This window comes from Glycine max, chromosome 20 (assembly GCF_000004515.6).
Source record: "Glycine max cultivar Williams 82 chromosome 20, Glycine_max_v4.0, whole genome shotgun sequence".
Taxonomy (NCBI): Eukaryota; Viridiplantae; Streptophyta; class Magnoliopsida; order Fabales; family Fabaceae; genus Glycine; species Glycine max.
This window is the reverse complement of record NC_038256.2, coordinates 32,706,589-32,723,629: the sequence shown is the minus strand read 5'-3', so window position 1 is coordinate 32,723,629 and position 17,041 is coordinate 32,706,589. Positions and strand designations below refer to the sequence as shown.

At 35.9% G+C, this 17,041-nt stretch overlaps 1 protein-coding gene across 1 annotated transcript; it reads left to right on the top strand.

Moving 5' to 3' along the window:
* Positions 1–403: 403 nt before the first annotated feature.
* On the top strand, positions 404–3,449 carry LOC100805617 (protein PSK SIMULATOR 1). The gene has a single exon (XM_003556882.5). It carries the CDS (start codon positions 1,140–1,142, stop codon positions 2,949–2,951), a length of 1,812 nt encoding a protein of 603 aa, XP_003556930.1. The 5' UTR covers positions 404–1,139; the 3' UTR covers positions 2,952–3,449.
* The last annotated feature ends 13,592 nt before the right edge of the window (positions 3,450–17,041 follow it).

Here is a 17,041-nt window from a genome sequence, read left to right as displayed (position 1 = left end):
GTATCACACGCATCCTTAGTATCTATTAATTTGAGCTCCTTTGATTATGCTAAGGAGTATGTTTGACTGTTCGGCTAGTTGAACATCCGGGAACCTGTTTTGGTGCTCTAGAGTCTTAATTCCTGAACTCGTTATTTTTTAGGAGTGTATTTGGCCATTCGATCTCCCAAATACCTGAAACTTTGAAAATTGATATTTGAAGTTATAGATTCATCGAGTATTCGGCTATTTTGTAGCCAAATACTCCTATAGTATAGTATAATATCCGATGAGTTTTAAGAAAACCAAACTTAATTTTTACTCAAATAAACGACACACTCATTTTCTTTGAAAAAAATTACACATCCATAGAATCAACGTGGAGTGTCAAATGTAATTTGCCTAATTTTTTGTGATTTCCTTAAGACTCCTGAGGTCACAACGAGACCCATAAAAAAAATCGAGAGGAATTGAATGAATGAATGGAGCAGCTACAATGCTTCCAAATTTAAAAACCCCTTTAGTCCACAGTCCACTTTCTAAAATTCTGATACCCTTTTTGAAAACCAGACACCAATCATCAAACAAACAAACACCCTCAAACTTCAAGAACCAACAAACCTTCTCTCTCTCTCTCTCTCTTGTTATTGCTGCAGTGCTCAATCAAGTACACCCATTATCCTCCTTCTCTTCACGCCTAGCACTCAAATTTGTTGTGGCGCATGCTATAACTATTAACTAACCCCCTCTCCCTTATTGCAACAATTGCAACCTCCTTCCTTCCACCATCATACCACACCTACCTTTCTCTCTCCCCTGTTTTAACTTTCTTCAACACTCTCTGACTTCTCCACTTTCTCTTCTTCCATTCACATCATTTCTTTCTTTCTTCCCCTTGTTGTTTATTTATCAATTATCACCATGCCCCTCAAACAATTCAACCAAAGTTTGCAACTTTGATAACCCTTTGGCCTCTTCTTCTTGTTCCCCTTAATGGGTCTCTCTCCAATTCCCCTCACAAAGCCTATCTATTCTGGTGTCTGAATTTCACTTTGGTTTTCATATGTTCCCACAGGCTACACATTTGGGGTTGTAGAATTGGAAATTTCAGAGTTTTTGGGACACCCCATTTTGAAAAAAGTGTGTGTGTGGCTGCAGCTATGGTTGCAGAAGCTTGGATTGTAAAGATGGGTAACCAGGTAAGTTCCAATCTCAAGCATGCCCTTCTTCTTGAAACTTTGACAAAGAGAAAACAGAGCCACAAGAGGTCAGATACTAAAGAAACCATAGGTATTCTTTCTTTTGAGGTAGCAAATGTGATGTCAAAAACTGTGCACCTCCACAGGTCACTGTCAGAGTCTGAGATCTCAAAGCTGAGGAATGAGATCTTGGGCTCAGAGGGTGTTAGGAATTTGGTGTCCTCTGATGAGGGCTATCTCCTTGAGCTGGCTCTGGCAGAGAAGCTTGAGGAGTTGAATAGGGTTGCTAGTGTGGTCTCTAGGTTGGGGAAGAAGTGCTCTGAGCCTGCCTTGCAAGGGTTTGAGCATGTGTATGGGGACATTGTTGGTGGGTTTATAGATGTCAAGGAATTGGGATTCCTTGTTAAGCATATGGAGGGAATGGTGAGGAAAATGGATAGATATGTTACTGTCACTAGGAATTTGTACAGTGAGATGGAGGTGTTGAATGAGTTGGAGCAAGCAGTGAAGAAGTTTCAGCATAACCAGCACGAGGAGAGTAGGAGGGCTTTTGAGCAGAAGCTCATGTGGCAGAAGCAAGATGTGAGGCATCTTAAGGATGTTTCTCTTTGGAATCAGAACTTTGATAAGGTTGTTGAGTTGTTGGCAAGGACAGTTTGTACCATTTATGCCAGGATTTCTGTGATCTTTGGCGAATCTGCTTTAAGGAAGAACGCCCTTGGGCTCGGTGGAGGCTCCCCGGGTACACAAAATGAATTGGGGTTTGTGTCTGGCCATGTTAATGTTCCGAGGAGTTCGGAGAAGTTGAAGCGCAATCAGAGCAAGAGAAATGGATTTCATTTGGGTTCGGTTGGGAGAATGGCTGTGGCGGAGAGAAGGGGAACTACTAGTAGGCCTCAGATTGATTTGAGGAGAGGTGAGTTGGTGCCTATTCGACCTGAAGATTTTGGTTTTCCATGTGGAACAAGTCCAGGAAGACTTTTCATGGAATGCCTAAGTTTGAGTAGCTCAGTTTCAAAATTTGATGATGTTGATGATGGCTATGCTGTCAATAGGGAGGACCATCATAGTAGCTGTCGCAGTGTTGGGATAGGGAATAACAGCATGAAGAGGGATCACACGTGCCATTCTGGTATTCTAAGTCATAGCCAAAGTGGTGTTCCTTTCACTGGAGATCTTAGACAAGCCAAATCTGGTGTGCAATGTTGCTCAACATTAGGCCCCAAAAGTAGGTTAGCTATTTATGCTCCTCCTTCCACTCTTGGTGGCTGTGCTCTAGCGTTGCACTATGCCAATGTCATAATTGTCATTGAGAAGCTGCTTCGCTACCCACATATAGTTGGCGAGGAAGCAAGGGATGATCTATATCAGATGCTACCTACGAGCTTAAGGTTATCTCTCAAGGCCAAACTGAAGTCCTATGTCAAGAATTTGGCCATATATGATGCCCCTCTTGCCCATGATTGGAAGGAGAATCTTGATGGGATATTCAAGTGGCTGGCCCCGCTTGCCCATAACATGATCAGATGGCAAAGTGAGCGTAATTTTGAGCAACACCAAATCGTTAGCAGGACAAATGTTCTGCTACTTCAGACATTATACTTTGCTGACAGGGAAAAGACTGAGGAATCAATCTGCAAAATTCTTGTTGGGTTGAATTACATATGCCGGTATGAGCACCAACAAAATGCTCTACTGGATTGTGCAAGCAGTTTTGATTTTGAAGATTGTGTGGAGTGGCAATTGCAATGTGGAGATTCTTTTCTCAATTGAACACATTTTAAAATTTGAAATCTTCAATATGGTGGTGAGCATTTTCTTGATTTTAAATATCGTAGGATATCATCTCAATACAATGTGGAACTATGGACTTTGGTTTTGAAGATTAATACTGTTGAAGACTTGGAAAGTATAATTGTATTTATTTACAGTTTGACTTGCGCAGTGGATAAGCAGTCATATTTACAAAGGGGCATAGAAGTTCATGCTGAACTTGTATATATATATATTTATGTACAGATTGCTTACTGCTTAGAGTATGCTTTGTTAGAATTGTTGTCATGAATACCACAGAAACTAGTATTGGTATCTTAATTTTTAAGCTGGTGTTGATTTGTTGGTGCTTGTATTTCTATTATAGTTCTTTTGTATAATTGTATCATGATCAAGTCATAAGGTCTAGTTTTCTTGCCAGTATGTTAATTTTCCCTTAAACTTGTCTAGGCGGTCCATAGTGCCTATTCAATGAATGAATGAATACTGAATTATAAATTGCTATCTTTCCCTAAGGATGGAGTGAGGGACTTTACATTGTTTGAAATTTGCAGATAGTCTTATGAAGGGAAATACTGTACATTGGTGCTGTCTCTCTATCGGTTATCAATCTATTAAAGATGCTTGTTCCTGTGGTAGACTTTGAATTAAATCACAAAATGTTGGATTCGTAGCATCTGTTGATAACTTTCTTTATTTAATCTGCTATGTTTGAACCTCCAAAGCTGATATTTTGTGTCTTTATGATTGCAATATCGTTAGGATGTCATTTATAGGCTAGGTCATTCTCTTCTAGAAAAAAAAGTTTTCTGAAAATTGAATGTTGAATTGGCAGCTACTTTTTACAATCATGAAAAGATATACAAACAATAATTCTCCCAAGATTCTATAACTTTCTTTTTCACCAGAAAAAAGAATCTGGCACTACAACCTTGTGAGATCTAGATTTTTGTACGTGTTAGAGAATCAACATACATCCACCACCACCACCACTCAGCTCAAATCTCTTGATTTCTTTCCATTATGGTGCTGCATAAGGGTACAATGCTGTTGTAGAGGCCAAGATGAGATTACCATATTGATGAAAAAGAAGTGACTGATGATGCTGTCACTGCACTGTTTAAACCACTCTACTTACGTAGGAAAATCACATTATGACAAGATTGCATTGACTTGAAGAGGCACAGCATTGCTGATCCACCATGCTGTCACCTGTGACATTCATTTATAACCCCAGCTGAAACTTTATTATCTTCTGCTTGATTTTGCTTCATATCAGGCCAGTACCTCTCTATATAATATTGTATTAAATTCATGCAGTAAAGTTGTACCTTGGTGACTTGTTGGTCATGGGTTCGAATCCGGAAACAGCCTCTTTGAATATGCAAGGGTAAGGCTGCGTACAACATCCCTCCCCCATATCTTCGCATAGCGAAGAGCCTCTGGGCAATGGGGTACGAAGTTTTTTTTAATACTTTCATTAGGAAATCATAAATCAAATCACCCCAAAATGTGCGTACGCTCTGACCGTAGTCAAGACTCGAGAATATAATGTGATATATTTTATGAATGAATTAAAACATTGTCATTTAATCTTATAGGTCATGCTAAAACATTCTCATTTATGAATTAATTAAAACATTGTATAGTTTTTTTTTCTATTGTCAAATGTTAATTTATTAGTTTTTATTAAAAATTTCAGTTTACATGTTAGAGGATTCGAACTTACGATCTTGTTCTTTTCATTTCTCTTCATTCTTTTTCAATTATTGGACCAAACTTATATTTCCTAAAATATTGTATAATAAATTTGTTGATTTTTACATTAATCATCTCACAGGTCATGTTAAGGTACGATTTTTTTTTTTTTGGTTAATGGTTTAAAATCTTGTACAATGACAGCGTATGCTTATTATATTCATTTTATTTTTCTATGCAAATATTGAAAATAAAGAGCATGGCTGTGTTATAAAAAAAAAACATAGATCAACATAATAAAACCAGGATTTTGAAAGATTCATGAAACAGTTATATTTTGAGGTGTAGGACATACATGAATTGTGGTGTCATTTTCTTGTTTAAGCATAAAAAGCGACAGATCTGAATTCAACTTTTTTCTTCATTTAGTTGTTACTATATCTTAGTGGGAACACAAACACTAGCTACCTTGTCAGTTTAATTAATGTAATTACTAAGTCCAGGCTGGGAAAGTAGGCGCCATGAAGTGGCATAAGTAACATAGGTGGGTAGAAGAGGGCATTCACTTTGGCAATAAAAGGGGTTTCCAGATAGTGTGTGTGTAGTTGAGTGCCATTAATCTTTTGTGAGGGGTTGGAGTTGTGGGTGGTTTCCTCTTCTTTTAAGAGTAGCTTTTCATTATGTGACTCAAAATCAAGGTCCACACTTGCTAGATTCTTCTACCTTATTAACACATGGGTTTGTTTCTGTTCATGAAATCTTAGCCATAGATATACTATTATAAACTTTTTTGCATAAATATCTTTTGAAAAATATTGTAATCATGTAAAATTGATAAGTTTTTATTATAGGATGTAAAGTATTTATGATAGTTTTGCATTTTTTATGTACCAAATAATTTCTTCCCAAATATAAAACTCACCACTTTTAGATACTTAAAAGTTCATCTTAAGAGTTGATGTTAACAAAATAAAGACTACCTCCGTTTTTTTTTATTTGTGACTTTTAAAGAAAAATTCTGTTTATTTATTTTTCATTTTTAACATTTTAAAATGATGTTAATTATTATTATTATTATCTGAATCATACCTTTATAAAAAGAGCAATAATGTATGAAATGTAAAAAAAAAAAGTGAATAAGATAAATGACATATTAGAAATATATAAATAATTCTAATAAAAACAAAGAGATTAATTATTTTCTTAATTCACACTATATTTTAACTTTAAACGACAAAAATTAAAATAAAGGAATAAAATATCGTTTTGGTATATAGTAGGTAGGAAGGTGAATGCATAGCATTAACCATTAAATGAAGCGCAGTTGCGCTGGATGGGCGAGAGCAACACACATAATGTTTATTTTTCAATTATTATATCCTTATGTTCAAAATGCCACAATAATATTTCTCAAAGATACAATCATGTCCATTAAAAAAAAATCCATGGTTCCAAAACTTTGTTTACTAATTCATTGTTGCTGCTCCATCAATTTCAACTATACCTTGAACTTAATTGAGTTTGAGTAAATTGATATTAGGGGGTAACATAGAAAGTGTTTAGGAGTGATTAATAATAGGTTGTTGTGTGCCTGGGAAGCACTTATAGTTCGTCCACCAAATTGATTTCTTGTCAATTTTGACTTAATGCCTTCTTTATAACAACATATACTACTGTACGACTCAAACTCTTGCTATTGTTGGGAAATTAGCCAAAAGATTTTCTATTGATGATATCAGTTGATTAACCCATTCTAGTAAGGTCAGAGACAAACTTCGTGTGCAATTAATCTATAGATGGGAACCAAATTTAATTTCAAAGCTTTGATAAGATATTATAGTGGATTTAAATAGTTAATCACGGGATTTGCATTATGTAACTGGACAAAATATTCTCTCTTACTTTTTTTTAAGGAATGCACATATAGGCAGATAATAATGAAAATTAAGTAACGTGCTAGCGGAGTTATGTATTGTTTAGGCATGGTATAAATTTTGAGTTGGCTTCAAGAGAGTTATTTTAGAATATCCACTAAAAAAAGTCATTTTAGAATGGAGTTCTTTGAAAGGTTGTAAAAAAAAACTAAAATTAAAAATAAAAAGAGGAGCATTAAACACATGCTTATAGTGCACTGGTTCTATTATATGTGTTAGGTCACCTGCTCAAGCAATGAATTTTATACTTAAAATACAAAGTTTAAATGTAGTTTTTTTAATGATCTTTTTATGTTTATTAATCTAAAAAAAAATCACCTCAATACTCTACATGTATGTGTTTGGAAATAGGTTTCTATGCATCTAATCACATTAAATAACTAGAGGATGTAAATATCTAATTCTAATTATAAATAACAAAACACTAAAAAAAATATACTATTAAATCTAAGTTTTGTGGATGTTGAAATTTCAAGGAGCCAAATTACATTTTTTTTTTCAATAGAAAGTGGACCACATGTAATTTTGTTCAATATTGTGAAATTTAAAAATTAAAATTAAGATTGGAGAGTTATACTCAGTAACGTAGCAATGGTAAGGCCAATTAGGCTATTGTCTTATTTTGGGTTAGAGTGTGGTGTCAGGTCTCCTTATGTGATGGCTCGTGGTTCACAGGTGTACCCCTCGAATCTCTCCAACATTTGGTATTAGAGCTGATGGTTCAAGTTGGTGATCGGCTCAGACGAGTATGCAAGTACTGCAGGTGGCCAGAATGGCTAGCGGCACAACGTGCCCTGCAGGTGAAGCGGGGAGGCCAGATGGCTAGCGGGCAGGGCAAGTACCGCAGGTGGCCATGACTATACTCATGGATTATAAAGACTTCCGCTCGAGGGGAAGACTACCATGTAGAAGAGACTCACACTTGAGGGGGAATGTGTTGGGTTACAAGTGTGAGGTGAAGTCCCACATCGGGTAGAAGTGGAAAGGTTGATCACCATATAAGTGAGGAGAAGACCCATAAACTATTTTGATGAAAATGAGAGTGGCGAGATTACTTATTTTTTTTATTGTAAAATATAAAATTACTTTGTACTTTTTATTTGAATCATAATAATTGAAAATTGTAAAAAAAGTGAATTGAAAAAAATATTATATTTGTCTTGAACTAAATTTAAGTTTTAGCATAACACTGATGTTAACTTTTCTTCCTAAATTAAAAATATTAAAAGAAATACAGAAAAATTAATGTCTTATTAAAAATATTAAATTATATTAAAAAATTAATCCTTTTTATATGAATATAATGTTTATAAAATATAATTAATAATACTTGCAATTGTTGTCATTCTCAAACAAAATTTAAAATTCATTTTTTCTAGATTCAATTTAAGATAATTTATATTATAAGATTTACTTAAATATTAAATTTTAATTAATTTTTTTTAAAAAAATGAAAGAATAAAAAAAAATAGATAAGACTCACCTACAAACTTTATCTAAGGCCAAAAAATATATATATATACGGCTTGGTCATACCTATAGTCCCACTAAAACTACTACTAGTCAGCTTTTTCATTGTGCATGTTTAACCCACATGTGCGTTCTACTTGAAGAAATAGCATGTGCAGACTTTCTCATCAAATTTTACAATTTCAGTAGCTTCCAACCCCTCTTTATGGTCTTCAGGTGCATTAGTGGGCAAACGCCACTCGTGTACCTTTTCTCTCCTAGAAAGATGTGACTCATTTCTTCTTTAACTTATGCACCAAATTGTGCTTAATATCTGAATCCCCATCAAGCATTTTATGGATAAGAAGCTTATTTAGGAGTGTGGTTTTGTGCCTTAAATATGACTACTCAAGTTTTATCCATAATAGGAATTAAATTTAAGTATTATAAAGTTTACAAGAATTTATATACACTACTTAATTAAACAAATTATCCTTGGTATGTTCATATCAATTAATAACATGATAATAACATGATAAGTTAATGAGTTATCAATGTAACAAGAATTTGAAAAAATTTACGGACCAAAAAATATATTAAAACTTTAATGCTTTAACTATCTATTTAGTTTAATTTTAATGTTTTATAAGCGTTATAGGTTCTATTTTAAAAATAAAAATATTTTACACATATTTTTTTGTTTAATAATTAGCATAAAGTGAAAAATAATAATATAAAAAAAGTATACATGCCCATTAAAATTCATTTTGTTAATTACACACTCATAATCAAATTTGATTCAAAATATTCAAACAACATATCCATGAAAAAAACACTTTCCTAATATGTTATTCAAACAAAAATCATATTAATTTAAAATTTATTTTACAAAACCACGTTGATATAACAATGCACATTCAAATTCACACTAAGTGATGTAAATGCAAAAGGTTTGACATCCATATCTTAGAGGAGATGTATTTTTTTTGTTTAATCAGGAGGTACCTCTGATTGCGACTCTATGCCAAGTTGAAAAACAAACCTAAGATCCTGATTAAAGAACTCAAGTATCAAAAATTACTCAACAACTTTTGAGAGAGGGGGTGTATATAATTATAATGTTTTGGATAATCACCTTTTTGGTTGCTAAAAATATTAAGATTAAAATAAAAATATAGTAGTGGTCATGTGATCACTAAATAATTTTTAATTTTGACCATTCATATATGATTGTGTTTCAAATTTAAAGTTTTTACATTTTTATATTGAGAATTATTTCCACCTAATATGAGACACACATTACTATACCTATATAATTCGACCCCATCAATAAAATTTGATTTTTTTTATTGTAATCAAATATATGCATTCTTATGTATTTTAAAAGTATATATAATGTCAATTTTAATTATATAAATGAGGTATCAAATAATTTTGAATCAATATAATTTTTTATAAATATGATCTACGTTATTTTTTGGGTGAATGACATGGGTTGAATAACCCCCAGAAGAAAAGCTTGAAACTCGTGAGGGAAAAAAGTTGCAGAAACATTTGCTAATACAACATAGGATTCACTATAATTTGGCAATAAATTTACAACTTGATTTGCTTCACGCAACACATGAGACTATTTAAACTTTTGTTCATTAGTGAAAAATATAATATTTCGTAAGATAAATTAAAAATGATTTTATTTAAAAATAAATATATTTTAAAGAAAATAATGAGGTTTTTATAATTAAATAAATAAGAATAAATAGTTTTATTAATTAAAATAATATTTTAAGGTAAATAAAATAAATATGTGATTTTTTAGAAAATGAAAAAAAAACTGTCATTTGATAGAGTAAAATAGAGTTCCTTTTTATAAAATAAAGAAAAATAGAGTATATAATAGGATGAGAGTACCCTAGATATAAATAGAGACATATTAGGTCATTTTTTACATTTACCACATGTCTCTACTCTCTTTTCCTCTCAAATTTGTTTTCCCTTCTCCCTCCCCCAAAATCTTCTCTTTTCCCGCATACACTTAAACCTATTTCAGAAAAATTATGATTTCGGACTTGTTGACCGTTGGATTGTCATGAAATTTAAATAACAGGTTTGGAACTCATTTTCGAAAATCCCCACAGTTGGGATTTGAAAAATAAATACTATGATGAGAGAAATATCCCTCATATGGAGATAGTGAAATGAAGGCTTCAATCCCTTCTCATTCTCTCTAACGCTTGGAAACCCTAGCAGAGAAACCAGAAGAAAAGCTTGAAAAATCTTAGGGAATTGCTAGGGACGTTGTTATCATTGTTGGACTATACACGTGAGTCCGCTTAGAGGTAAGAGATGAGTTCATCACAATTGGGGTTACAATGAACATGTATAAGGATCCTTAGATGATTAAATTAGAGTTTATTTTGGGATGTTTATTGAATTATAATTCTTTTTTTACGATTATAATTACGATATTTTTGTGTTTGACAGACAAATTGATGTCCTGATGCAAATTGGTTGATAAAATTGAGTGTTCTTGTGTTTTTTATTCCTTTGATTTTATATGATTATGTGAAATTGTTTGAGGGGTTTTACTCTCCATATTGTGAGAAGCATTTTTGTATAATTTGTTTGTGTTTTGGAAAAGATTTACTAGATTAGCATGAGAAATTGTTATATTGGGATCATGAAATTGCGATTGAAATTATGACTAAGTGATAAATTAAATATGTGATGAATTGTAAGATATATGTGTATTGAGATATTGAATGTATTGAGTTGTGAGCTATGAACTATGCAATTACACAACTATAAGAACCTTTAGGGGTGACGAGTTAAGACACAACGAGTATTGTGATAGGAACCATCGTGGGAACCTGATGAGTTTAATCACTTTGAGGCGCGATGAGATAAAATTATTTTGAAAACTATTGAGAAGTCGTGTGTTTTGTATAGTTCATAGATAGAGTCTGTGTGCTAAAATGCTTTTTGGGTTGAACCTGAATCAGGAGGGAGAGGCCTTGACAGACTCTTCGGAGTTTAGGCCTTATGGGTTAATACACTCGGTTTGAGTGCTCTTTTAAGTTTGTTCCGATCTTACATGGTTAGAGCATTCTCGCAAAACAATGTGACCCTGACTGGTCTCCTTAAGATTTTACCTAGTGAGAGTGACCTAACTTACCAGTGTGTGGTCTGTCTTGTCATGTATTCCTAGGTGCCCGACGAAGTTTTTCACTGACATGGTACCACATTGCATATATGATTGAGTCTTAGTGTATCTATTGTATAACGCCTATTTAATGATCATTGTGACTTTTTACGTGATGGTATCTAATGAATTGTGTGAGTGTGAGATGTGTTGTTTTGAACACATGATTATTGTGAAGGTGTGAAATGTGATTTGTGATTAAATCCTTGGGACAAGTGATGTTACGCAATGAGTGGTAAAATGATGCGAATTGTGCTAAGTTGAGCTTGTTATACTTTGATTAGACATATGTGTATGTGAGTGTGTGTGTGTGCTTTCGTTAATCTCTACCTATTTAGGAACGTGATAACTCACTCCATGTGTGTTGTTTGTGTTTGGATCCTGTGATGATCTTGAACCTTGTGTTTATGGGAGCAGATGGTTAGGTGGATGGCTTGAAAGAACCTCGTGCTAGAGGATACTGAGACACAATGCTCTGATAGGATGTGACATTGCATAAGTTTTTATTTCAATTGTATGATGTTCTGAACATGTTATTTTACTTTATTTGATATCGCTGCTTAACTTGAGTTCTTTTGTAAACTTGGATGGCCTTGTTCTAAGCTGGATATGTTTTTAATAAGTTTTATTTGGTAATAGTGAAGCGAATGTGATCTTTTTACCCACATGAATTTGTTTACGTGATTTGAAGAAAATTGGTTTAATTAAATTCCACATTTTTGTATGTTTTTTTTTATTTATATGTATGTTGGGGTAAAGAGTGTCACAAAATAATAAATATGATCTTTGGGAAAAGAATTTATCCCTTCCTTGTATATATAAAGCATATCAAGTGAAAAGATATAGGTGATACATGTGAAATTTTAAATCAGAAGATATCGGAGGATCAAATTGCATCACTATAAGTTACACAAACTATGAAGAAGGCGCAGAGGACACATGCTATTTCACCTGTTGTGGAGGTCTTTGAGGATGAAGAAGGCACAGAGGACACAGACTATGCAACAGATTTACAGGCGGCACAGAGTACCTGGGATCCCAGGCCTACAGCTGCACAAGAGACACCTCAGCCAGCCCAAGATACTCCGGAAGAAGTACTTCCAGAAGTTACCATTATTAATAAATTTTTTTAATTTTGTTTTAAAATTTATATATGTGTGTGTGTGTGTGTGTGTGTGTGTGTGTGTGTGTGTGTGTGTGTGTGTGTGTGTGTGTGTGTGGATAATTGGTTTAATTAGGTATAATGATTTTGGTATAATATTAAATGATTTAGGTAACATAATTGTATTTTGTTGTAGTAGAAAATTGCTTTATTAGTTGTTTATTATAGTGTTAAGTTTAGTTTAAGTAAATAATGTAGTTATAAATTTAGAATGTATTTGTATTAGTTGTTAATATGTTTGTTAGTTAATATGTATTCAATTTGTGGATGTGGTTATATAATAATTTGAATATAGTTCTGTATGATGTATATGTCCTGTTAATATGTTTGTTAGTTAATATGTACTAAATTTTTGGATGTGGTTATATGATAATTTGTATGTACTTGTGTATGATGCATATGTCCTTAACATGGACGATGATCAATGGGCGTATGACTATGCGATGTCACAAGAAGTTCATATGGATTATGATTATGATAATGAAGAAGAATGTGGTGTGACTGAACCACATGTCGATTGTTCAAATGTTTTTAATACGTCTACGGTAATCATGTTGATTAGTTTGAGTCATTTGGTTGAATTGATGTTTTGTATAAAAATTAATATGTTGGGGTTGCGTTGTAGGTATTTGGTACTCGAGATGATGCTTTGCAGTGGGCTCGAACAGTTGCCCATGAAAATGAATTTGTTGCAGTGATTATGAAGTCTGACACAGATACCGGTAACAGAGGAAGAAGTTCATTTGTCTTAATTGGGTGTGAAAGGAACGTACAAGTGTAGGAATAAAGAATTCGTTAGAAAAGACACTGGGAGTAGGAAATGTGGTTGTCCCTTCAGGCTTCGTGGGAAACCAGTGCATGGAGGGGAAGGTTGGATGGTGAAGTTGATCTGTGGTATTCACAATCATGAATTGGCCAAGTCCTTAATTGGACATCCATATGTTGGGCGATTGACTAAGGATGAAAAGAAAATTATTGCTGATATGACAAAGTCGATGGTAAAACCAAAAAACATCTTGCTAACGTTGAAGGAACACAATGCCAATAGTTGCACCACGATAAAGAAAATTTACAATGCAAGAAGTGCATATTGTTCTTCAATAAGAGGAGCTGATACCGAAATGCAACATCTGATGAAGCTTCTCGAACGTGATCAATACATTCATTGGCATAGATTGAAGGATGAAGTTGTGGTGCGTGATCTGTTTTGGTGTCACCCAGATGCAGTAAAGTTATGCAATGCATGTCATCTGGTGTTTTTTATAGACAATACCTACAAAACAAACAGGTACAAACTCCCACTACTTGACTTTGTTGGAGTGACACCAACGGCGATGACATTCTCTGCTGGGTTTGCATATCTGGAGGTTGAGCGTGTTAATAATATTGTATGGGCTTTGGAACGATTTCGAGGCCTATTTTTAAGAAACGATCGCCTCCCTGTTGTTATTGTCACTGACAGAGACCTAGCACTGATGAATGCAGTGAAAACTGTGTTCCCGGAGTGTACAAATTTGTTGTGCAGGTTTCATATCGATAAGAATGTGAAGACGAAGTGCAAATATTTAATCGGTGAAAAAAATACATGGGAGTATGTATCCAGTTAGGATTACTTGTTTGTGATTGCTTGAATGAATCATCAACATGTTTTGCATTTTGATTTGGGGTTGATTAAGCTTCTCTGAAGCTGTGGATGGAAAAATAACTTAGAAAATTTTTCAACCATCCACTCGCTCAGTGAGCCTCGTGCGTTAAGTGAATCTTTGTTCACGCGCTAAGCGAGTCACTTCTCGCGCTAAGCGCATCAACCCCTACTCATTGGCTGAAAGGGCCTCGCTGAGCGAGCCCTGTGTGCTAAGCCCAAAACTTCTCTATAATTTCATCTTTTGGAATTGGGCTAAGCGAGTCATCTCGCTAAGCGCACAGCTGCATCTCACTAAGCGCACAGCTGCATCTCGCTAAATGCCTCTGTGCACTAAGCGCAATTTCCTCTTTGTTGGACCATTTATGAGAATTGGGCCTAGAGGGTCAGCCCGTTAAGCCCAAATCCCTCTCGGGTTTGGAATTGCGCTAAGCGAGAGTCTCTCGCTAAGCAAGCCCCACTACTACATCAGGAAGCATTTTATTCGCTAAGCCGGCCCATGGCCCGCTAAGTGAGAGTTGTAGACCAATCAGAGTTGCAGAACTCGCTCAGCACGTAACCTTCGCGCTAAACCCAAATCCTTTTCAGGATTTTCTAATTTTTGAATTGAGCTGAGTGAGTTTTCCCGTTAAGCGCGTGATTTTGAATTCTGAAAACTCAAGTCATTGAGTGCTCGCTTAGCGAGTCACCCGCGCTAAGCGAGGCAGTCGAAACTGCCAAAAATAAGGCTTAACTGCCTTAGGCAGTTACTTTGTGCATACACTCCTCATTTCTCACTCACTCTCGCACTCTCTGCATTGTGCTTCCATTATGCCCACTTTGCTTCACTTGCTTTCCTATTGCTCCCTTTCGCCGCAACTCAAGTAAGTTCTTCCTAACTTTTCATTTTAATTTTTTGTTTTGAACCTTAAGGTGGAAGCCTTATTTTACTGTTTTAAAGTTTCAATTGTGTGATTTGCAATGCTGCTGTTAGGATAGTTATTAGATGCTATGTTGTTAAGGGTTTAATTTCGAATGCAATGTATGTTCTTTTGCTGTGTTTTGATTAGGTTTTGAGGCGTAATAGGGGCCTATGGTTAGGGGATGAAAAGCCCCAAGTTTTCTAGAAATTTCGATGTGCTCGCTAAGCGCGCCTGTGCGTTAAGCGAGTTCATAAGTTTTTATTGAATTTCTGGGTTTTCGGATGAACTCGCTAAGTCGGCCCTATCCCGCTAAGTGGGTCATCATTTTTGTATGAATATATGAGTTTCTGTATGAACTCGGTAAGCCACCGCACTTTAGCTTGGAGAGTGCTTAAATTTTCAGTTTTGTTTAAGTGTTCGTATGAACTCGCTAAGCTGGCATTCCGCGCTTAGTGAGTTGTGTTGCTTGAGTCAGAATCTAAGAGGCTATTGGTCTTCTCTTAGTGGCTCAACAAGTCAACCTCACTAAGCCACCCAACCTCTTTTAGTAAATAAGCCTGGGCTAAGAGAGTCAGTCTCGCTGAGCCCAAGGTAACTTAATTTTCTAACTTTTTGTTCATGCGCTAAGCAAGTCGGTCTCGCTAAGCGCAATTTCTTCTCTGTTTTGTTTTATTTTGGAATTGGGCTTAGCGAGCCTACTCACTAAGCCAATTAAGTCCTAGTAGTAAGTTTGGGCTAAGCGCCTAATGGCACTAAGCCTGTGTAATGTGTCGCACTAAGCGAGTCAGTCTCGCTAAGCGTAATTAGCGCTCTGTGAGGGAATAAGGCTTAGCGAGCCATGCTCGCTTAGCCACTGTGTTGTTTCAGCTAAGCGAGTGTGTCTCGCTTAGCCAGAGTGTGTGTTTTTGTGTTGTCGCGCTAAGCGCGCCCTGCGTGCTAAGCGAGTGTTGTTATTTTCATAAGGCGCGCTAAGCGAGCTAGTCTCGCTAAGCGCCTAGTCTGTTTTTCTATTTTATTTTTCTTATTCCAGTTTGAAATAAAACCTGTCTAACTTGAATCCTATGACTATTTTTGATGCAGATGGCCTCTAGGAAGAGAAAAGCCACAACATCTCGGCCCCAAGAGCCCTATGACACCACCAGGTTCACATCTGAGGGCGCTTGGGATCGATATTCACAGAACATTCACTCCTGAAACATCCTTTCGAAGAGGAATGTTAACCTTTTTGGCATTGAGTACGATGAATTCTGTTGGGAGCTGATCAGGCGGAACTGGCACAAGGCCTTGACCCAGCATATGGACGGACACATTGATGTGGCCCTGGTCAAGGAGTTCTACCCGAAACTGTATGATCCAGAAGATAAATCTCCAAAACAGGTTTGAGTCAGAGGAAAGCTGATTAAGTTTGATGCGACATCACTGAATGCATTTCTAGAGACACCACCACTCCTGTAGCCAGGGGAGCACCTCACAGCTTATTCTAGATTTTGCCGAACGCGCACTGATCCTCAGGAGCTTGCCTCCAAGCTTTGTATTCCAGGGTGTGGGTTGGCTTTAAATGCTGAAGGAGCGCCCTTAAAGCTCCTGAGGAAGGACTTGACTACCTTAGCTCAGGCGTGGAGTGTGCTTTCATACTCCAACCTCGCCCCCCACCTCTCACACGTTTGACCTTACTATGGACAGGGCGAGGTTAGTCTATGGGCTGGTCATGAGGATGGATATGGATGTGGGCTTCCTCATTTCAGGCCATATCTCACAAATGGCCTAGTTCAACTCCTCTAGGCTCGACTTTCCAACCCTCATTACTGCACTCTGCGTGGCTCGAGGAGTAGTTTCAGATTCTCTGACTTTTGAGTCCCTCAGCCCTGCCATTAATTTGACTTACATAAAGAAGAACTGCTGGAACCTGGACGATCCCACGATCGTATTTCCAGGGACCCGCAAGGCTAGGGCTAGGGGACCATCAGAGGCATCCACAACATCCCCCTCTTCTGCTCCTGCTTCTACATCAGCTTCCCTTACTTCTCTTCCACCATCATCAGTTCCAGCACCTGCCGACACCTCCGCTCTGAGCTTTGATGTCACAGTGCCGATGTTGCAG